At 36.3% G+C, this 23,218-nt stretch overlaps 1 protein-coding gene across 4 annotated transcripts in view; it reads left to right on the top strand.

Moving 5' to 3' along the window:
- The window catches only part of Myb (proto-oncogene like protein Myb), a 101,133-nt gene that overhangs the window by 64,408 nt on the left and 13,507 nt on the right, over positions 1-23,218 (top strand). For 2 of the 4 annotated variants that reach the window (XM_069846534.1, XM_069846532.1), the window contains exons 7-14: positions 1,754-1,923; positions 3,477-3,715; positions 3,809-3,907; positions 4,579-4,884; positions 6,303-6,428; positions 6,618-6,794; positions 15,491-15,625; positions 22,002-22,082. In XM_069846534.1, coding sequence (XP_069702635.1) covers positions 1,754-1,923; positions 3,477-3,715; positions 3,809-3,907; positions 4,579-4,884; positions 6,303-6,428; positions 6,618-6,794; positions 15,491-15,625; positions 22,002-22,082 — 1,333 coding nt within the window. The remainder of the gene's footprint in view (positions 1-1,753; positions 1,924-3,476; positions 3,716-3,808; positions 3,908-4,578; positions 4,885-6,302; positions 6,429-6,617; positions 6,795-15,490; positions 15,626-22,001; positions 22,083-23,218) is intronic. The other 2 variants (XM_069846533.1, XM_069846535.1) reach the window with 2 other exon arrangements.

The raw sequence follows: 23,218 nt of genomic DNA, 5'->3' as shown, positions 1-23,218 counted from the left end.
TCGTAATCATCCAGAAAATTGTTTTCATGTTTGTGGAAAGTTCACACCAAAATATATTTTAAATTGTTAAAACACTTGCTTTCACTACTTTGGTTGCAAAATTGATGATCGAGATAAAAAGCAGGTTCCAAAACATTGTCTGAGCTCCTTAGTTGATTTAAGTATGTGCTATATTCATGGCAGATTTGTGGCAACGTTAAAGTGATTGGACTTCATGTAGGAATGCAGGAAGAATTCCCCAAACTACTGTTGCTTCATGACAGTCAGTGCAATGTGAAACATAACCTGTTTGTGAATCCCACAAATTTTCTCCTCCCACCTCTGCACATAAAATTGGGATTAGTGAAACATTTTGTCAAAGGACTCGATAGAGAAGGCGGTGATTAGTGTTTCCCAGTTTAACGTAAGTAAAGTTAAGGAGGGTATTTTCGTTGGCTCACAGATAGGGAGCTTTTAAAAAATGAAGTTTTTGAAAGTAAGTTAACAAATGTGAAACTGTCAGCGTGGCGTGGTGGAGGACTTCTCGCAATGTATGCACAATGTTATAAAGGATGTCACTGAAAGTGCATTTCCTCCACTCGCAGCTTTTTCCTGTGTTGTTACTGATGAACAGGGAGAGTATTTTGAAGAGTACATAGTCACAATGGAAAAACTTTACCAAGGTCTTTGGGATCCTACAATTTGGGACTATTGCTGGTTTCTGAAGGGGACCAGTAATTCTGACTACAAGAGAAATGCACCAAGTAGCAAGCAGTTTTAGGACCTAGGCAGTTCATTTATACTGTTGACATTTTAAGCGCCTTATATAAATTCATTTTATTGATATCTTGACTAACAAGTACAGACCCAGAAAGAAAATGTGAGCCACCTGTTCCAGTACTTGCTGAGTATGTGCAGTATGTTATAACGGAACTTGAAAAATTCAGGTGGCCCAATTTTGTTTCTGGATCTGTATCTTTCATTGTCCTTAAAAATAACAAAATTTAAATTGACAATTAAAAATTCCATAATTTTATTCTTATTTCATTTTTCTCGGATATCTTATGAACTAAGCCTGATAGGCATTCTCAATCAGCATTTGGATTTCCGTAAGAATCGGCTATTTTCACTCTGGGGGTATGACAAAAAATTTTTTTGTTCCCTAGTCTGATTACAGGGAAGATAATAAGACACTGAATAAGCTGCTTCTGTGGCAGTTGCAAGCTCCTCAGTTGTAATCTGCCTTCTTTTCCCCAAAATTAAATTATCGCCGGCCATTTTATTTAATACTTTGTTTCTTTTACAGTTAATAAGGCACTACATAAGCATTTATATTCCGAATGTTTGTTATTACACAGCTACATAAAAGAGGCTGGAATTACACTTTAAACTTCAGCTGTCAGAACTGTGAACTATGTTTATTACAGTTGACTACATAGAAAAGACCAAAATGAAATAATATGAACATAAAAACATTTGTAACTGTAAAACCGCGTCTGAAAATTTCAAAGATTTTTTTTTTTTTTTTTTTTTTTTACATAAATTTGATGGCATTGCTAACTGGACACATGCCTCAGGAGTTCAGATCATATTTGCCCCAACATGTCTATAAACATAGTTACAGTATGACACATTCAGTTCATCTTATTTCACTAATTTTTGTAGCTTTTGCAGCAGTGTTATGATTGCAATTCTTTCTTTGTACAGCATACTCAGAAAGTTGTACTTGATAAGTAGTTCATTGTTTGATCTTGATCTTTTCTTTCTTATATAGAATGTTTGATTTTGAGATCCTGACCGCACATTGCAGCCCCATAAAGTTGGTTTCCTCCCCAGACGAAGGGTTTGGAGACTTGAATGTTATGGATTTGGTACCTGATGGTGATTATATCACCTCTAACTTGTCACCTCCAAAAGAAACTTCGGAAAAACGATCACATATAGGTATGTATGATATATTTTTGTTTTTTGTTGTTTCATATTGAGTGTGCACTGGAGTTGCTCCTGTCAGCTGCTTTTTGTTTCGGACTGGAAATAGATCATAAATGAAATGGGCAGTTTTCTGATAATGTAGTTCATTCATGTGTCTGTTAACTTTGTCTGCCTTTCGTAACTCTGTTGTGTTTCAACTCGACATGTTTGACGTGTGTTAACATAATCAAGTGCATATTGCTTTAAGAGTGTGTGTGTGTGTGTGTGTGTGTGTGTGTATTTATGAGTAATTGTTGCTTTAGGAGATTATAAAACTGAACAGTGACTAATTTAGGTTAGGTAGGGTTAGTTTATTTTGGCTTTAGGTTTGATACAGCAATCTTTAGTTGGTTAATTGTACCAGTAGTCAATATCATGGCATAACAGATGCATGAAATATTATAAATTCACTCTGTGATAGCAGCTATAAATGACATACGATTTCAGTAAAACTCCATATTGTTTTATTATTTTAATAGACTTTTAAAATCAGCAATTAATTTAGTCTCTTTTAACACCATTTTCACGAATTTTCCTTGTTTGTGAAATAATAACAAACAAATTAACGCATGCATATGAGAAAATCGATACCTGCACCATCTCTCGACTACAACTGGTACTGTTAATCACAAAATATTATGACTCATCGTAAAATGCAAGATCATGTTTAAATATTGACAAATATATGATAAGTGTTTAAATTCTAATTATTCCTAATAAAATAATTCAGACAAATATTATAGGAATGATGATAAACCATTCCTTGCTTTCTGAAATACGAACTTATTGCCAAGGATGTGGACATAAACTAATTCAAGGTATAATGTCATGGGCAAACAGCAGTTCCTCTGCCATACACTTTTATGACGTCACTAATAACTAATAATGTATTAGACCATACTTTTGTGGAATAGGGCCCTGGACATCAAGATTATGCGAGATATGATGTTGGCCTTATGAAGTCTATTATAATTGTGTAATGTTTTCCTGTACTTCTCTGCTTTTTTTTTCTTTATCCCTGAAGAGTTTTCATATTCTGCTGACAAATGAAATAGGGAAGATTATTATATTTGTTGGTCATATACTGTCAGTATTTTACATTCGCTTCTTTCTTGCTTCCAATTTGCCTTTTTCGTCCTTTTTCCATTTTTTTATCTATTTTTCTTTTTTCTTTCCTTCTTTGCATCCTTAATTTTTTTTTCTTTCTTCAAGATCTAAACATGCGAAAGATTTACATTCATGCTGGACTACTTTAACGAATTAACACAATTTTTTCTAATTTATATATAATTTATTATTAAATAAACTAAATATTGGAAGACCATCCAAAAGATGGATGGACCAATTTCAGTAGCTGCTACAGGAATCAATTTCCTAATGCATGAAGGATGATGATGACGATGATTAAATAAACTATGTATTTTATTTACAATGTTTGATACAGTTTGTTTCGTCTAAGGTTGTAATGCATATCTTACATGCGTTTGTAAGGGTGTTACTAAGAAATGTTACTTTTTAACTTTCAGGTTATAGATTCGATGGTCAAACCATTCAGAATGTAAGCAATGAGCTGGCGTCAATGGGTGTGGGTGGTGGAGGCTTAATTCAGATCACACCCTCACTAGTAGGAACCAAACTGACTTCTCCTCCACCCATATTGAGGCGCGGGTTCCGCCACAAGCGGCACAGGAGTGAGTCGTCGGATCAGATGAACAATTCAGCCGATTTCATCTTACCTGACGAGCATCCTCTGTCTGGGCAGTTGGTGAGTGAACACAGAACTGCTGAACGAAAATAAGCTCCACCCAGAGGTGTGTGTGGCTTTGTTTGGTTACTGATCTAAACGTTATTTTTGCAGGATGACACTGGACTGTGTTCAACATTCCTCTCTGCAGAGCCACATAGGACGCCAGTCAAAGCATCGCCCATAAAGTCACTGCAGTTCAGTCCGTCACAAGTAAGTTTGTATATCAGAATTGTATAATATTTATTTTAAACATAATACCTCATTTTCTTTTATTGATTGTGTAAGGTTGCACTGATTACTTTAAAAAGCATTCACATAGATAAATGGAGAATAGAATGTGTTAGAGATATCCAGCAATGTTCTGCCCAGTGTACCACTGCTCTCTGCTGCCATATTCTCTGTAATGTAATGCTCGTTAACTCCACCACCATGTGCACGGTGTAGTCGAGCCTGCAGTGGCACACTTCGGTATTTTATTTCGTAGGAGGAGGGAAATGTTTCAATCATATCATAAAACACGTATTTATTAATTATATAGGTTCTCGATATATCTGAACCCCAACCAAGACCCTAAACTTCTTACTATGACACTGTTTCCTTTATAGATTTTACTCTCTGTTGGTTTGTATAGCAGAGTATATTGTACTCCCCCCCCCCCCCCCATTGAAAACAATTTAGAAAATACCTTTTCGGAAGTACCAAAACTGTCGAACAACTCCAGTGCAACAGCTGAATCTGAAGCATGTTAAAATGCAGTGGACCAAGAGATACTCAGCTTTGACAGTGCTTACAGTAGAGAGAGAATATATTGCTAAGAGCATCATAAGAAAAAATAGGAGAGCAGAGTTATTAATACGAGACTGTTCGTGATTTATTTTCAGTTTCTGAACAGCCCCAACCTGTCCTTCGATGTGGGAACGCCTTTGCGGCAGTGCACCATAACAGCGCAGTCCACACCGCTGCAGCAGCGACGAGACAAGGAAAACAGCCCAGGCCTGCTGTGCACTCCGAACCCCCTGCCGATGCAGCCAGTGAAGCAGAGTCAGATGAACAGGAACAGTGAGCGGGACTATTCCACGCCAAGCAAATCAAGGAGGTACCCTCCTGACTCCACGCCCAGGACTCCAACACCGTTCAAGAACGCACTGGCCGAGCTGGAGAAGAATGGTGGCGTGGTGAAGTACTTGGTAAGACTTGTTCAAGTAATCCCACATTTCATCTACAGGGTTAGTTAAAAATCCCGCACCACCTAAATAACTTTTGAAGCATGTGGCTCAGTGACATGAAAATTGTTGTGTTGGGATAACCATATACTAAGAACTCAATAATGATATTGCAGAGTTTTTTCTTCTTTCGGTTTAACCGGAAGTAACTCCAACTTTCTTATTTTAAATGGAACACCCAATATATTTTTTTATTTTTAATAATGCTCATTAAGAGCTTTTCAAAAAGTACCCACACTTGTTACTTCTGTGTTGCTAAATCAAGAAAGCAGAAAAGTGTATTCAATATAAAAATAATAAAATACTCCTTCGTGAACAAAAACAAAACAAAGCTAGCTCACCTTCTGAATTCTGTGTTCAAACTGGTAGCCCTCAGCTGCTTGACAATGTGCCAGTCGATCATAGAAAGCATTTAAGGAAGCTTTAGGAATATCTTGCAGTACTTCCATTATTCGATGCTCCAGATCTTCTAAGATGTTTGGTCTTTCTCGATATACTACTGACTTCAAATGGCCCCACAAAAAGAAGTCCAAAGGTGACAAATCTGGGGATCTAGCTGGCCACTCTATGTGACCTCTCCCACCTGGTCTAAATGCTCATAGTGAGCTGGAGCTCCATCTTGTTGGAAATAGATGTCATCTCTCGGTAGACGATGATTGACTGGATGTGGAAACAAGTTTGTGATGGCCAGTACTACTTGATTTTGGAGTACATCCAGTTTTGCTTAAAATGTCTATTAAATCTTACTTAATAGACGGAAGTTTTATTAACTTCCACACAATTGGTGAACTCGGAGGACCAAAATATTATCGTAAGAAATTTCAAAGGTCGTGAAATGAAACATCAGCTATGTGACAGACTAAATTTCTCACTAAGAACCCGAGGATTGAATTTGATAAACCATTGACACAGATTCAGAAGCATGATGGCTGTCACTCTAGAGAGAGAAAGATAGTAATAGACCCCTTTTAACCGCTCCGAACTGAAGATATTGCCCACTTACCTCATGTTGCTGTGGAATTCTCACACTCAGTAGGTTCCAAGGTGGGGTCAGTCCTGTTACACCATCTCATTCTAGTGCTGAGGGCATGAAAGAATGAAGCCCTAACTCCATGCCTCCCATGCACCTCCACACTCCTCACTTGTTAACATCAAGACAAGTAACAGTGAGAAGATATGGATGAAATCAGACAGTAAATAGATAGCAGATACCCAAACAGAAATAAGACTTGGTCTTCAGCTTACAGTCCTACCCCATGATTGATGCGATTTATATGTAGTATAGCTGAATGGATGTAGGAAGACTAGACAGTGCATCATACTGTATGAATCCCAGCAGTGGCATCTTTATAATGGCAATCCTGGTATGATTTCTTTTCTAGCCACAAAGCCCTGGTTGCTTGGTTGAAGATCTGACAGAGATCATGAAAAAGGAGCAAGATCTTTCAGATTCGCAGTACGAAACAGACAGCAGCTTGCTGTACTCAAACCAGCCAGTAAGTATGGCTGTGAGTATATACAGTTAGTCACATTATTTCAGAATCTCCTAGTATGTTTTTGATAAGCTGACAGCATTTCATTTTAGCATTGATATGTTTTATTTTATATATTACATTGTGAGGTGTGTGCTACAAAATGGGTTGTCTAAACGAAGTGTTGCTAGTGAGGGAAATTAAATTGTTACATTTTGTTTACAGGACATTCTTCAAGACAGTGGCTATTTAACAGTGAAACGCAAAGCATCACCTCCTGTTGGAAAAGAAAATGCTCAGCCCAACAAAAAGATACGGAAAGCTTTGGCACCTTCTTGGAGTACCCCAGGAAATATCGCCGTACCAGGAGTTACAGACATATCCTACATCGTGGAGACACCGGTATGATTCTTTGTGAATACATGCAGTACTTGCTGTAGATGATGATGATGTGGCATGCTGGCAGGAGAAATGGGAGTGTCCTGTCTAAAGCCTGCCCCCAATACTGTATTTGCTAAAATTAGACCATATCCACTGTAGAAATTTTGTTAAAAGTGCAGCTAATGAATTCAGCAAACAAACACTGATTTATACGCAAATTTTTCTCATCAGATTTTTTACCTCTGAATATTCTCCAAGGTCGTGTGTGTCCATTTGCTCTTCTGAATGCAGAATCTGCAATACGAAGTGTCGAGTACCCCTGCACCGACGTAACATTCTAAATTCGACTGCTATTTCTTTTTTTGTTTGGTTGATTCCTATTTTCCAGTGGCTTTGCATGTTTTATGTGTAATCTTCAGTTAAGATTTGTGGATAATTGCTATTGCTAAATAGTAGGTTTCTTTTGTTGCTGTTACACGCTCATGCGCGGGGGGGGGGGGGGGCGCGCGCACGCGTCCGTGCGTGTCCACTTGCGTGATTCGGGTTCTGCATGGTGTGGATAGACGGTAGAACTGTGACCCATTTTCTAGTTGTACACCACTTCGGCAGGTTACACTGTATGTGATGTGTATCTGTGGAGAGTTATGTCGTGTACTAAGGTGAGTGTATGTGTAAGTGTTCCTGTAAGTGTAGTGTCTGGAATGAGTGATAATGATGATGAAGGTGAGGAAGGGAGAAGGGGAAACCCAGTGCTGGCACGTAGCCTACTCCTGTCGAATAGCACCAAGGGGGCCACCAGGCTTAACATCCCCATCCGACGGACGAACTATAGAAAATACTGTAACTTTAACTGACTAAATGTCTAACAGGAAGACGTCGAATAACCAAAGTCATACAAATTCTGGGCATTCATGTGTTAAATCCAGTTAAATTCTACTTTAATATTCTTTAGACAACAACTTTATTCACTTATCTGTTATTTAATTGTATAAACAAAATTTTGGTGTGAGATTTTGTTGTAAATACACTCTTTCTCATCCATTAATCTGAAAATAAATGACGTCAGGCGTTCCATATTTCTGTATACAGCATTGGTTGGCGTTTCTGTCTCTAAGCTTCTGTGATAAGAAAGTTAATCTTTGTTAGATGCATTACCAAGTAATTCTAAGCGATCATCACTACTGTCTTCATCAAATTCATTGCTTGTGAATAGCTTCTGAGATAATTATTGAATCTGGCAATTCCACACTTGCTTCTCCTAAAACAAAAATGATAGAAGAGAATTGCACCTTTCTGACTTGCTTCATTCCTTAATTTCATTCTCGCAATGGAAACAGCTTACATTTTATTGCATAATAAATGTTCAAAACCAAGCTCTCAGGCTCATTACTGGTGGAATCAAAACAACACCAATAGATTCTATGAGATTCCTCACTAATATTAACAGCATCAAAATGACAATAGAAGAAAAAGCACTGATTCAATTTGAAAAACTTATCAGATTACAGGAAACAATTGGCATTCATACAGTCCTCTCTGTAGATTTAAAACTCAAAGAAGTTTCATATCCATGGTTCAAGAATTAAAACAGAAAATCAATCTCCCGAATTTAAAAGAAAACTTACAAATTAAACCAAACCCTTTAACTCTTTTGAATAAAGAATATAATCTAAATTTGACAAAAGAAATCGTGAAATCACAAGTAAACACTGAAATACTGAAACAATTGTCTTTAGAGACAATTAATATTAGGTGCCCTCCACAAAACTGGCTTCATTTATGCACCGACGGATCCTTGATCTCCAGAGAACAAGGTGCAGGTGCAGGTGTTACGTGCTGTCTCTTCTCACTTTATAGATCTCTTGGATATGGAACAACAAGTTTTGATGGAGAAATCATTGCAATCAGTGAAAGTCTCAGGAATCTTCTATGCCACATCAATAAATTTAAGAATGCAGTTATATTGTCAGACTCCAAAGCAGCTATTCTATCAATAGTCTCTAAACACACACCTTCATCTCAAACAGTAGAAATAACTAAAATGCTCTCTCAATTAATATCACTCAATAAAAGAATTGTATTCCAATGGATACCATTGTGGAATCCTGGGAAACGAGAATGCGGATGCTTTAGCAAAGAAGGGCAGCACTGCTACTTACGGATCTGTTACTAAATCTACATATTACTCTGTGAAAAGATTTATTAAATCTACATACTTTGACTTCAACAAACAAAATTTGATAACACAATCTCAAGGGAAAAAATGGAACTCTCTGCATCATAATCCACAGTTAATTCACGATTTACCACGCAAATCGTCTGTAGCTGCATTTAGATTGGCAACAGGCCATGATTGTTTGGCCAAACACCTACATAGAATTGGAATATATCAGTCCCCTAGCTGCCCATTGTGCAACTCAAACCAAGAAATGGATTCGGAACACCTCAAAATCTGTGCTTCAGTGGCTGACCATGATAATATCTTTGAAAAATATTGGAGTGCAAGAGGTGAAACGTCTGGCATTAGAAAACAATAACAACACAATTCGTTGAACAAATGATAGCACTTGTTGAAAGATTCGCAAATGGAAATGCTCGTAAAATCTAGGGGCATTCTGCTATTGAAATTTCAAATGTACTATCTTGAAAAATGTGAATTAGAGAGAAATTTTAACACAGGTTTTATTGCTTTTCAGCACAGACTATAAATTTATAGCATGAATCTGAGAGAAAGTACTGTACACATATTTTTTGTTAAACAAATTGCTTTAACAAATAGAATACACAGATGAGAAGTTCATATATTTTCTTGGCATGGCAGATCCCACATTGCTGTCCTTAGTCAAGCATGTCTACGTATCTTGGAGTATTGTGCTGAAGCTGTAAAGGCTCTGATGTTGCGACATTGCTGTCATGAGAGTAAATGTCGCTGCGTGGGAACAGTTTTAGATGCCATAGTGTTGTGACAGTGATGTTTCATATTCCAAAGTTTTGATATGCAACACTGGGCACTGGCACCAGAGTGACACCACTGCAAGGTGCCACCCACACTGAAGTGAACTCGACCCTGTGTTGTGAGTACTGTCACTAGTGACAGGGATGTCATATTCTAAACCATTTGACGATTCAGGATGTGTAGAATGCAATCACTTCTAAAGTTTCATATTTCATAATATTTTGGTACCATTTTCATATTTCATAATGTTTTAGTACCAGTAGCATTTTTATATTTCATAATGTTTTGGTACCATTTTCATATTTTCTTTTCATATCTTGCATAGTTTTTTCTCTCCATTAATATTACTGTAACTACCATTGAACCAGCTTTCCATATTCCTGGAGGCAATAGATATGTTTAAAAACCCATGCGATCCATTCCACAATTCCCAAGAACAAGAGGAATCTATTGAACTAGTAGCATCAATAAATTTGAGAAACCAAAACAAAATGAGTGGTTCGTATTTCTCCTTTGCTCATTGTTTCGAATCTGGTGCAAGTCTTTTCAGTGTTGTTGTGACTACTTTTATACATGCAAATTAATGTTTCAAACGTCAATTTTACTCCTTACTTGATTTCTCTTCTTTTTGCAACTTCATTGGTTTTTCATCATACAAAATGATATTAACTGGCACAATGTGTAATCTTTTGCCAGAAAAGCTACTTGTGTTGTATTGAAACCGGTGTTGAGTCGAGCCAATGTATAAATATGTATAGCTATTCTTTTGATCCGAGTTATGGATATGAGTGTGAAAATGACATGCGACACTTTTTGACACGCTATGGTCAATGCTTATATCTCAGAAACTATGCAATCAAGTGAATGGTGCACATGTAAAGTGGGATTCGGCGACAGAATTAAAAAATGTTGAAGGTTGTCACTCAGAAAGCCAAGACGAAATACTTGAAAGCACATCAGGATGGTAGAGGACATCGATTGTGATGTCTGTAGAGATTATAGGGCATGTCTTAAAGCAGAGCGTCAGCCAGGCGCGAATGCCTGATGTTTACCTTAACAGAAATTCTATCAGTGAAGTCTTCACGAATAAAACTTGCGATACAGTCTACCCTGATTTTTTTTTTGTTCTCTTCAGTGTAAAAAAGTGAGTTATCTAGTTCTTGCATTCGGGTAAAGATTTGATGATACTGACAAACTGTTTAATTATGCAGATTTATTGTATTTTATTTCTTAGGATATTAGATGAAACTATTAATTTCTAAAGCTTTATTTTATAAAGAGAGAGAAATTCTAGAAAGGGATAGCTGCCCTATGATAAGGGTTATCATTTGGTTACAGCCACGTAATTAATTTCTTTGTTTATGTACAAAAAACAATATTTCTTTATAATTAAGTTTTTCTCTTTTTTTACCCTTTGCTTTATCAGCAGCCATCCCTTTAACCGAATTATATATTTATTTATTTATTCATTCATTTATAAAACTGTATAAATGGTGATTTACAATTAACAAAGAAGAATTTAAAATTTGTTTAGATATATCCTGGAGAACTGATGCATTGATATGAAATTTATCTGAAAAATTTACACTAAATTTTGAAATAGTTCCACATTCTCCAAACAATAATCCAATTATTCCAGATATTTGAAGCAAGGTTCATAGTGCCTCTTCTTTTCACGATGTATTGTCGGACCATCGGATCTTTGCCCCTTCAGCGCTGTCGTCGTTCTTGGAAAAGTTAACGCCTCTACTCACCCCATTCCACCAGTTTCTCTCCCACTATGTCAAACAGCAGGCCATGAACCTTGCCGAATAGGGATGTTGCTAAACTTCCGTCAGTGTCATGTCTCTTGAATATTGCTTATAATACTGTAAGGTTAATTATTACTTATTCATAATTTAATTTAAGTAGGTCTAATGACGCTGATTGACTTATGCAAAATGCTATTACTTGCTTAGTAATATTTGTTTCACCACTCTGTGCTACAGTATTCATGTTGAGTTGACAACACTGGACTGCAAGTGCAAATAAACTGTCCCGCAAGAAGGCTCAAAATTGTGAGTAGTGGGGGAGAGAAAGGGAGAGGGGTAGAAAAGAGAGAAATAGGAATACAGGGAGAGAAATGAATTGCCGAGGCTGAAAAGGAATTAAGGTTCAGTTCGCATATCTTACGGGGGCACAATGTTGCCAATGTTGATTGCAGTGATGTCAGCACGTTTCTTGGAAACTTCAATTGAGATACACGGAACTTCTTCATAGGTTTCAAAGTTTTCAAATTTTCTAAGGCATTTGGCAGTGTTACTCCTTACCATGTGATGTCTGTTATTTCTTAATAGCTCCCCTTTGGGACAAACACCAAGAACATGTAAGAGAGTTTCATTCCCATTGCAGTGACGGTTTCAGAAATATCGAGTGTACAAGTTTGGATATGCTTTTATTTAATTTACTTATGATGGATTTTTCATCTAAAATCACTTTATCAATAAAAGTAACGCCCAAATATTTAATGTGTTCTCTTTCATCCATGGATGCTATATTAAGACAGAAATAGTTGTAATAACAGTTTTCTTTATCTTCCCTGTTGCCTATGGTTAAGTGTGAGGCACTGATTTGCAGAGTAGCTGATACGTTAGGAAGGTTTATCATGACAGTGTAACCAAACTGAGAAGCACATTCTGCATTACATAGTTCTCTTAATATGAAGTCAACTGCCAAACCTTGAACTACTCCTCTACAAACTTTGATGTCCTTGTCCTTTGTCCGGGTTGTGGTATTTATTTCTACGTGTTAACAGAGAGATAGCCTCTGAGGAACTGAAGTCATTTTCAAGTTGAGTATGGCCGATGTTATCAAAGGCTTTGGAAACATCTAGAAAAGTAAGACAGCTGTTTACAAGTATGAGTTGATAAACTGACCTGGTATCCGCACAAAACCTCTTTGTTGTGTTGGTAAACCAATAAGAGGCCTAATTTTCTTTTCTATAATCCTCTTCAATGGTTATGAGGCACCAGTTGCTAATTGCCAGTATGTTTGGATCTCCCAATTTATAAATTAAGACACTGAAGTTCATAAACCTGCTTCATATGTATTGGGAACGAAGGTATTTTAATATTGAATTGCTGTATTTATTTCATATTTTGGAAAAATGTTCTCTCTGTTGTGCCAGTTTCTGCATATCACCCTACTTGTAGGATTATGTGGATGACGTGAATATGTTAGGAGAAAATCCACAAACGATTAGGGAAGCAAGTAATGAGATAGATATGGAAGTAAATCCCGAAAAGACAAAATATATGATTAATGATTATGTCTCGTGACCAGAACATTGTACGAAATGGAAATATGAAAATTGGAAATTTATCCTTTGAAGAGGTGGAAAAATTCAAATATCTTGGAGCAACAGTAACAAATATGAATGATACTAGAGAGGAAATTAAATGCAGAACAAATATGGCAAATGCCTACTATTATTCAGTTGAGAAGCTTTTGTCTTCTAGTCTGCTTTCAAAAAAACTTAAAGTTGGAATTTATAGAACAGTTATACTACCGGTTGGACTGTCACTTTGAGAGAGGAACAGAGGTTAAGGATGTTCGAGAGTGAGGTGCTTAGGAAAGTATTTGGTGCTAAGAGAGATGAAATTACAGGAGAATGGAGAAAGTTACACAACACAGAACTGCATGCATTGTATTCTTCACCTGACTTAATTAGGAACATTAAATCCAAATGTTTGAGATGGGCAGGGCATGTAGCATGTATGGATGAATTCAGAAATGCGTATAGAGTGTTAGTTGGAAGACCTGAAAGGAAATACCTTTGGGGAGACTGAAACATAGATGGGAGGATAATATAAAAATGGATTTGAGGGAGGTGGGATATGATGGTAGGGATAGGGACCGATGGTAGGCTTATGTGAGGGCGGCAATGAACTTCTGGGTTCTCTAAAAGCCATTTGTAAGTAAATAAGTTTTCAAATGTTTAACGCAATGGGAAATATTCTCGACTGCTGTAGAGGATTCCATCGGTTTATGAGCATTGCCAAGTACATTGTAGAAGCTGTGTGGTGGGTAGGCGTTTCTATGGCAACTAGTGATGTGATGGAACAGCCCCTATGCCCTATGCTTTTTCTTAACCTTGAATCCTCTATAGCTACAAATGGCAATGAAAGAAAATCCAAATTTCTGAGCCTGTCACGTGGACAGGTAACTGCCATGACATCAGTGTCACGGTATCAGTGCTGTCATGAGAACAAACCTTAAACCACTTTACTGCTTTGAACATAGTGCACCATATGGAAATGGTGCAGACTTTCCTTTGTAATAGTTCTTGTTTTATAATTCTGCAGGAAGTAATACTTCTACATTTTTTTCGTGTGCTGAAAAATGCCATTTTCAAGTTCGTAATTGCTAAATGTATTGTGTTAATGTTAAACACTTCAAAGTTTGAGAAGAAAAAACAATAACTACAGAATCAAATCTAAACGACTTCCCCATAAATTGTCCATTAAAGAAAACTGCTTCGTTTATTCCACCTAACGTCTTTTAGTTCACTAATTACCAACTGAAGTTACAGATAAAATTGTTCATTATCTTGTCATGTCCAGCCTTTCCATTGATAAGTGTGACATTTCAAAGATAACAGAATAGGTGTGAGATGTGCATTCTCCTTCCATTGAAGTGACTGACCACCCTACCCAAAAGGTTCAGTACAACGCTAGTCAACACAATACAAGTTGTAACGCTTGTTAGAGATCAGTTATGTGAAAGTAAAGTGTCAAAGTTAAGAGAAAACATTTCGCCATCCTTTAATTGGGCATCCTGTTCCATTTGGATTGTAATAGAGGAACTGAAATGGTAGACGATGGTGTTCCATTCTTTCTACATGTTGATTCCATCTATTTCTATATTGTTGTATAATGTCATTCAAAGCATTCAGTTTCAATTCATTTCTGACCCATTAAAGAGTACCCTGCTATTGAGCAAAGGAATCTCATTGCAGCAGCCTCTGTTATTTTTTCTTCTCCCAAGTCTCGGAGCCGTATGTTAATATCTTGATTACAATGTAGTGATTGTGTCTTTTCTTACTTTGCACACAGGGTCCTCCTTATTGTACTATTAACCTTTTGGAACCTGGATAATTTATTATCAACATCTGCAGATTTCAAATATGAAATGTTACAACCTAAATAGGAAAATTCAGAAACCTGTTGCAATATTTTATCTTGTATTATTATTTTTCCCTTTAAGTTCTCATCACCTCTAAATTCCATTAGTTTTGTTTTTGTAAGCGATATTTCCACATAATTTCCTACCACATTATTTAAAACAAACAAAGATCTCTGAAGAGTATATCTTCTCTTGGTAATAATTACTATATTGTCAGCAAATAAAATACAATACATAGGAAGATCACACTGGAAAAATAACATAAGATAAAATAAGAACGACAATTCATGTGTAGTAGAATTGCCTCACTTGAAATAAAACTCTTTAGAAAAATTAAAAAAAAAAAAAACATTTAAATCATTTTGACAGGTTGGGCCGTATTCAGCAGCTGTACATGTGCAGAGGATGTGTCACCAATGCGTATGGAGGGGGGAGATAGGTTTTAGTCTGAGATGAACTTCCGAGTCGGAATATTAGAATAATATTAATCATCATGAAATAAACTCTCTTTCTGATAGCTTATTCTTTCCCTGTCACACAGCTCACATGCCAGGTCTATACAGGAATTATAGAAAAGATCTGTTTGATTGCTTTGCAGAGTAAGTCACTTGTGGGAGACACTTCTGTCCTCTTCTCCCCTCCTTCTATTGTGAGGGATATTTTGCCTGAAGAAAACACTGTAACGTCAGCAGTGCAACCTGTGTTACAGCAGCGACCTTCTCCTAACACGAAGGTAAAATGTGAACATTGTTAGCATTAGTAGTGTGCATGAGAGGGTGAAATTAAACTGTTAAACATACGAAATGCAGTCGTGTGAAATAAAAACTGTTTGTTCTTGAATAAAAACATTTCTTATTAACTTTGGTTCGAAATTAATGAAAAAGTTACATGTGATGTTAAATACCAAATAGTTCTAAATCTACTAAAATAATATGAATGCATACGTAGTTGTGTAATGTCAGCGTCTTTTTAATGAATATTGTAATTTAAGTCCCTCAAAATTAGTAGTAGACCTTTTAAGCATCGAAATTTTGAACTTACTTGAAAATATTGAGACACATCGGTTTGCAAGAATTTATCTGAAAATAAAGTGTTACGTCAATTATCATGTGATTGTGACGACACATCCACTGAATAATCAGTTGAACTTTGGTAGCCCTGCGGTGCACTGTGATGAGGTGTGGAGAACATGATAGCCACGGTTTCCATGGAAATGTTTCACTTAGGAATTCCTGAACTATGCTAGAAGGAGCACCATTTCCAGCATATTGAGGTTATAATGTATTCCGTGAATAATATGAAGGGGATTATTTTTATGTACCTGAGATCTTCTTGAATTCTGTTATGTCACTTACACATAAACATTATTAGCCCACATAGAGAAATATAAATTTCCAAGCAAACCGCATAAAAAAATTCAACTGTGCTGTTATGTGGGTATGAAAAACTGTTACAAAGGAATTTAAATGAATTACTTAAAAAACTGGAGTGCTAGTTTAGCACAAATGTAACCGTTTTAGATAGAGCACCATCTTTTTCTGCTTTGGCGGTACTACCCCCAAAATGTTTGGCGGGCCACACCCGTCGTTAGTTGGCCGGGAGGATTATCAATGTAAGACCACTGACCTTTTCCCCTGTTACCAGCGAGGGGACGGGTCAGCGTGGCTCTACTGTATGGAGGTGTTGGTCATCCTCTTCCCACGTTAGCTTCTTCTCACCTCTTACCGACCAGCAAGTTAGAAAGGTCCAACTTTCCTGATTTGGTCGTCTGGTTCATTGGATACCTGCCCCCAAAAATAATGATTACTTCACAATACCACAAAATTATAACAAATCATCATTTCCAAAAATAAAAGGTGGGAATCTGTCTCAACCCAAAACATCCCTGGATACTCAAGGAAGAATCCACGACTGCTTGGCCAAGCATCTCCACAGGACTGGGACATTTCCTTCACCACTCTGCCCTTATGTGACCTTCAGGAGGAAATGCATCAAAATCATCTTCAACACTGTCCAGTTACTATCAACTTGGCATCCTTGAGTGAAAAATACTGGAGAGCGAGAGAATTAATGATTTCGTAGTCAGATATTCGGCATTAGCAAACGACAACAACAACAAATGAATTACTTGAAATTAGAAACATCATAACACGTACGGCATTTAATTATAGTTTATATTTTAGCTCTCTACTTATCAGAAAACTTTACTTATTTTTCGTAAAGATCTTTAAAACAGTTAACAATTTTTAATATACAGTCCGTTTCAAAAATCACACATTTTCTGCTACAGCTAAATGAAAATGTTTTTTCGAAAAATGCTTGGACACGTCAAACAGTATATTTTAAAAAACACTTTTTCACAAAAACAAACCATTCTTGATATCATTGTTGTGTGACTTGTGATATCATCGGAAACATTTTTAAATGACATCCTGTATATTTCTGTATACCATCTGAAAGATTTTATTATTCTCCATGGTTACACAAGCTATCAGTTGTTTTAAACAACAAACGTTGCTATGGTAACAAAGTAAATAGCTAAAATAAGTGTGTTACAGAAACAAATGTTCAATTAATTAAATGTTAAAAATCAAAATGTTGCCCATTTACGATCTGGCAATGTAAAAGACGCAGAACAAATTCCTATTTCACATTTTCAATCACTGCTGGTGCTATTTCTCTATACTCCACTCGTATTCTTCTTTTCATCGCATCAATATCAGCAGGCTTCGTAGCAAATACAGTAAAATCCCTCTTAACCGGCACCAAAGGGACCAGGCTAGTTCCGGATACGAGATTTTGCCGGATAATTGAATAAATACCAGTATATACAAAAAAAAAAAAAAAAGTTCGTATTTCGTGGTGCCAGATGTTGAAACTGCAGCCATGTGAAGCTTATTTCTCTATCACTTGCTCATAACTGAATAAACGTAAAAACTGTGTGGATTTTCCTTATTAAACAAAAATAATACACTAATTCTAGGTTCGAATATTCACTGAAAATGAAAGTTCGTGCGAACTTCCTAATGTGGCAAAACTGACGACCCAGACTGTGGCAATATGGCAGACTTAACTCTTCCCCCTTCCTCCCCCCAGCTAAAAGTGCCATTGTTTTGGTATTGCCGGTTACAAGGGATTTTACTGTAACTTACATTTCAAATAACCCCATAGAAAGTAATCAAGAGAGGAAAGATCCAGCATTCTTGCAGGCCCTCTTGTTCCGACCCGTCTGTTAGGAAACCCTTCACAGGAACAGCATAATGAGGAGGAGCTGATGCCATTTGGACTCATTAGATGAGTCTGGTTCCTGGAGGTTTGGGTGAAGAACGGCAAGGCTGGTATTAACGCTTAACACAAAAATTCTAAATATGTGCCCCATTAAGTGTATCGTCAAAAAAAGTAGGGGCCCAAACTCTGCATCTTAGAATTCCTGCCCATACATTTACCTTCTGGGGAAATTGCATGTCAGTTTGTACCATCCAGCGTGGGTTAGTTTTGTGACCAGTACCTGCAATTTTGTCTATTCACTTCTCCATTCAGACAAAATGTAGATTCATCAGAGAAAAGCAAGCTTCATATGAAATTGGGATCTCTATCGCAGAGGTTGGTCATTGTGTCACAGAATTGCAATGTTCTGTCTGTCATCTTTCATTACCTCCTGCAAGGATGATATTTATTACAACGCAGCAGTCTCCAGATGGTTGTTCAAATGTAGATTATAATTCAATAAGTGAAGAATGTGGATTGCCTTCCACTGTTATCAGTTCTTCAGTAGTTGATGATGATCTGCCAGAACTTTGAACATCTCACATATCCATGTTCATTTAATTTGTTTTGTATTATACTCACAGTTGACTGATAAATAGGAGGCCGATCAGAATGTGTTTAATTGAAAAGTGCATGTACTTCATCTTGTGTATGTTTTCTGTCACCATATCCAATCATCATTAAAATCTCAATCCTCTCACTTTCACTTAATAACATCGCTATTTTCTGTTAATTTCTATGAATATACTGCTTCCATAACACCAGGAAATCCAACTATTTATTTTGTTATCATAACGTTTTTTGTATAAAACAATTGATAGCTTGTGTAACCATCGAGAATAATACCATCCGAAAGATGGTATACAGAAAAATACAGTGAAAAGTGTTTCCGATGACGTCACAACTCACACAACAATGACATCAAGAATGGTTTGTTTTTGTGAAAAGATGTCTTTTAAAATATACTGTTTGATGTGTCCGAGCATTTTTCGAAAAACATTTCCATTTAGCTGCAGCAGAAAACATGCATGACTTTTGAAACACGCTATATTGAAATAGTGAATGAACAAATGAATAACCTAGATACAAGAATGATAATAGTGAGCGTGGGGAATTACGTATTTCTGCAGCGTAATGCCTAATGGCATTTTGAGTTGCATTACATGTCTTAGTTGAACGATGATTTTATATCCACATCTAACCTTGTTTCTACTGGAAATTTGCTGCTCCCGAACTAATTTCTTTATTAGGTACCTCAGAGATTGTTGGCCAGCTATCTGATCCTCAGTCCTCACATGTACCTAGCTGGCAGAGATAGGTGTCTTTTTTTTTCCCCATACTACTGCTATTGCTGCTGCTGCTACTACTACTACTACTACTACTACTACTACTACTACTACTACTACTACTACTACTACTACTACTATTACTACTACTACTATTACTGCTCTATTACTGCTACTGCTTCCATTACCACTACTACTATTGCTACTACTACTACTGCCCGATATTGGGTCTTGGCCCTCTCCAAATGTCTTCTTTTACTGAGTCCTCACTCTAGAATTCTTCTTCCACAGCGTCCCTCCATCTGTTCCTTGGTCATGCTCCAATTGAAATGAATATGCCCAGCCCAGACTATTATGGAGATGTTTAGGTCTTACTCTCCCCATCTTCCTTTCTGTGTTGATAGTCCATAATGCTGTTTACAGGTGGAATCTTTAATTCCTCTTCCTCATTAGGATTTTACTGCAGCGATGCAATAGCAAACACAGCTTCATATGGTGTTGTATTGATCTGTGTAAATAAGCATGTACCTTACATCCTAATGACACACTCTCTTGACTTTGTGAGTGGCAAGGTGCCTATTAGATTATAGTATGCCCCTTCCTCTGTTCTCTTAATCTTCAAGGGTTTGACAATAGACACTTTGGTAGTTCAATATAAATTTGTAATCTCTATCATGTTCTATCTGCATTGCTTAATATCAAACCTCACTTCTCTTGTCATGTTACAATATTTTGTTTCTAGTTCTTTGTCTGTATATGTTGTATGTTTGTACCAGTGTCTAGGTGTGCTTTGTGAATTATATAGTTCATCATTAGAATAATGTTCGAAACTCTGAATGTAAATTCTAACGCTTGACATTTCTAGGTTTGGTCGTTTCAAGACAGCCAAAGTCAGGAGAAAAAAAGTAATTTGGGCTTTAGTAGTTATGAAACGTCCAAACCTAGGATTGCATAAATAATTCGAACTTTACTCCCAACGCATGCACGCACGCACGCACAAAAGCTCTCTCCTGTCACTTCGTTCTGTTTTCGACCATATTTGATCAAATTAAATTTATCTGTGCTAGTATGTTTTTCTGCATATTTTAATTTCATCCTCCCAATATGTGTATCATGTTTATGTGTGATCATCTACTACTGTAATCCGGTAAGTATATGTTAATATGAAATCAGTATGTTTCTTCAGAAAGTAGTCGAGCATGATGATTTATAATGGACGTGCATGGAATATTGCTACACAATGTTATTGAAGTAATTTTTAAGAATTTCCATAAATAGTTTCCTCCTTTGCAATAAAATAGTGTTGAATCATAGTTTATTATCGTAAAATGTAGTCTCCCTTCTTTTCATATGCATACCATTATAATACGTTTATAGTTTAATTTCTTGCAGCCCTGCTGAACAGTCTTCCAATGGTGGAAACGTTGATAATACTGTCGTAACTAGCCAGTCACCTCTGCTCTGTTCTCATCTTAAAATTGTCACGATCCAGCTTTGCAAGGAATCTTCCTTCCTTGATTGATTTTTCATAACTGTTAAAGCAGAAATTGTAAGAAGTTTTAAACTTTCCTGTCTTATCTTCACAGCAAACTTTGAATGAATGTGTTTACAAATCTTCACTGCATTGTGTTTTTCTATCTAGACACAAATAGCAGGAGATTGTTTTGACTGCAATCTGTTCTGAAGACATTGTATTATTCTAAATGTAATTTAGCTTCAAAATATTATAGGCCTACTTTGTATGTCTGTTTTCTAGTATATTTTTCGAAACCATTTGTAGATCAGACATGTTAGATACTTAAATAATATTTTTGTATAATTTATTTCCTTTTGCACTTACTTAATAGTCAAATTTCTGACTTCAGTCCCTAAGTTCAAAATAAATTAGGTTGTGCAAAATATCGCATTTCTTTCTTTATATGAATTTTTTTATAGAAAGTGTTGCTTTAAAATTGTTAAATCTCATGCATGGATGTAACTAAATTTTTATTCCTTTGTGTATTAAACTCCCTTCTAAAATAGTGTATGCTTCATCTGAAACTCGTTTATTAATTCATTAAAAACATACAGCTTAATATTTCGTGAAGAGACAGGCAACAAACATCAGTTTAATCCAGTCTAAAAAACCAAAGTTCATTTTAATTTAGTCGTGATTTTCAATGTACGGTTTATGATGCAACTTCCAAACAATCATTTAGATCTCATATCATCACCATCACCATCATCATCATCATCATCATCATCATCATCATCATCATCAATGTAGACACAAAACTTTAACACACCATATAGTAAACAAATTGACGTTTTAAACTGGAAAAAGGCATTTCTAATAGACCATTTTAGTTCAAGTAGAAATTGTTTATAATAACTTTAAACTAGTTATTTTATCAAGAATGATTTAATAATACATTAAGTAAATAAATATGTGTTTTAAATTATTATTGGATAGTTCACAATCTGACATGTCTGATATGGTAGTTGTTCATTTGGTGGTATGGTTTAACATGTTCAATGTTGGTGGTTGTATGTAGTTTTGGTATTGTCCCTGTTCAGAATCCTGGTACTCAACTGAGACATTCTGCTGTCAAGCGGATCCACTTTGGAGATGTAACATATGAGCGGAAATTCCCGAAGGTGAGTCCCCCTCCAGCTGTTGGTATGAATCCTTGTATTCTCTAACATAGGCAATTTCTGTTCTTTACTGTTGTTAGAGTGCATTGTTCTGTGGTTCCACAATACTATGCAGATTGCCACAACATGACACTAAATGTATACACTTCACTAGACGACACTTGAGTTAGGAATAATGTTACTAGATGGCAGATTTATCTTCCCAGAAAGATGCATCACTTTTTACTATTACAATGAAACTCATTAATCTGGACAAATTGGGCTGAGAGTTGTCTGTATTAGCAAAAGTCCCGATTAATAGATATGAAAGATAATTTGTGAATAAGAACAATTTATTTTAGTATAACATAATAAAGTACAGTATCTGTGTTGATGTCACAAGTTGTGTGCATAATTTCCTTCCTTTGATTTAAGAAAACTGTCAGTTTTTTTTTTTTTTTTTTCTTCTTCCACTAAATGTTCACGGAGATGCCTCTTGTGGCAGTAATCTTTGTTGAAACATTCAAGTGTTCTGTAATCTGACTTCAGACAAGATCGCCTTCATCTTTGTCAAACCAGTCCTCAACCTCTTCACATGTGGCATCCCTCCCCACCCTATTCAATGCTTCATTGTAGTCTTTTATTTCAATTTCTTTGCTCTCCAGTTCGACAGATCACTATTTGTTTAGCTATTCCAAATTCCGCACATACACTGGCAACAGATTTTCAATGATATTTCATTTCTCGTGCAAAGAGAGAGCTTCATGTTTTCATTTTTCTGATTATGTCGCTGGTTTGCTGATATGATGTTAAAAAAAATTCTTAGAAAAGCCGATAAGCACCTGCTGTATAAAAACATACAAGGTAAGCAGATTTTTCAGCCCAGCAGTATTTATACTTGTCACTGAAGCCAGTATGTCTCACAGTAATAAATTGCCCAGCTGCTCGTCTCCACAAGCTTGTGTGGAGAAGCAGACTCAGTCATGACCAAGTGCAGTGCTCTCAACTCCATTGGCAAGCAATTTGTTCTAAGTGTCTGAGTATTAAGTAAATAAACATTGTTTCAGGTATTTTTTTTTCGACAATTTTAAGTCATTTTCTCAAGTTTTTTTTTAGGATTTTCTAGATCATTTTTAGGGATTCTTAGGTCAAAATCCTCG

The sequence above is a fragment of the Periplaneta americana genome, chromosome 14, assembly GCF_040183065.1.
Source record: "Periplaneta americana isolate PAMFEO1 chromosome 14, P.americana_PAMFEO1_priV1, whole genome shotgun sequence".
Classification (NCBI taxonomy): Eukaryota; Metazoa; Arthropoda; class Insecta; order Blattodea; family Blattidae; genus Periplaneta; species Periplaneta americana.
Note: the sequence above shows the minus strand (reverse complement) of the source record. Positions and strands in the feature narration are given on the sequence as shown.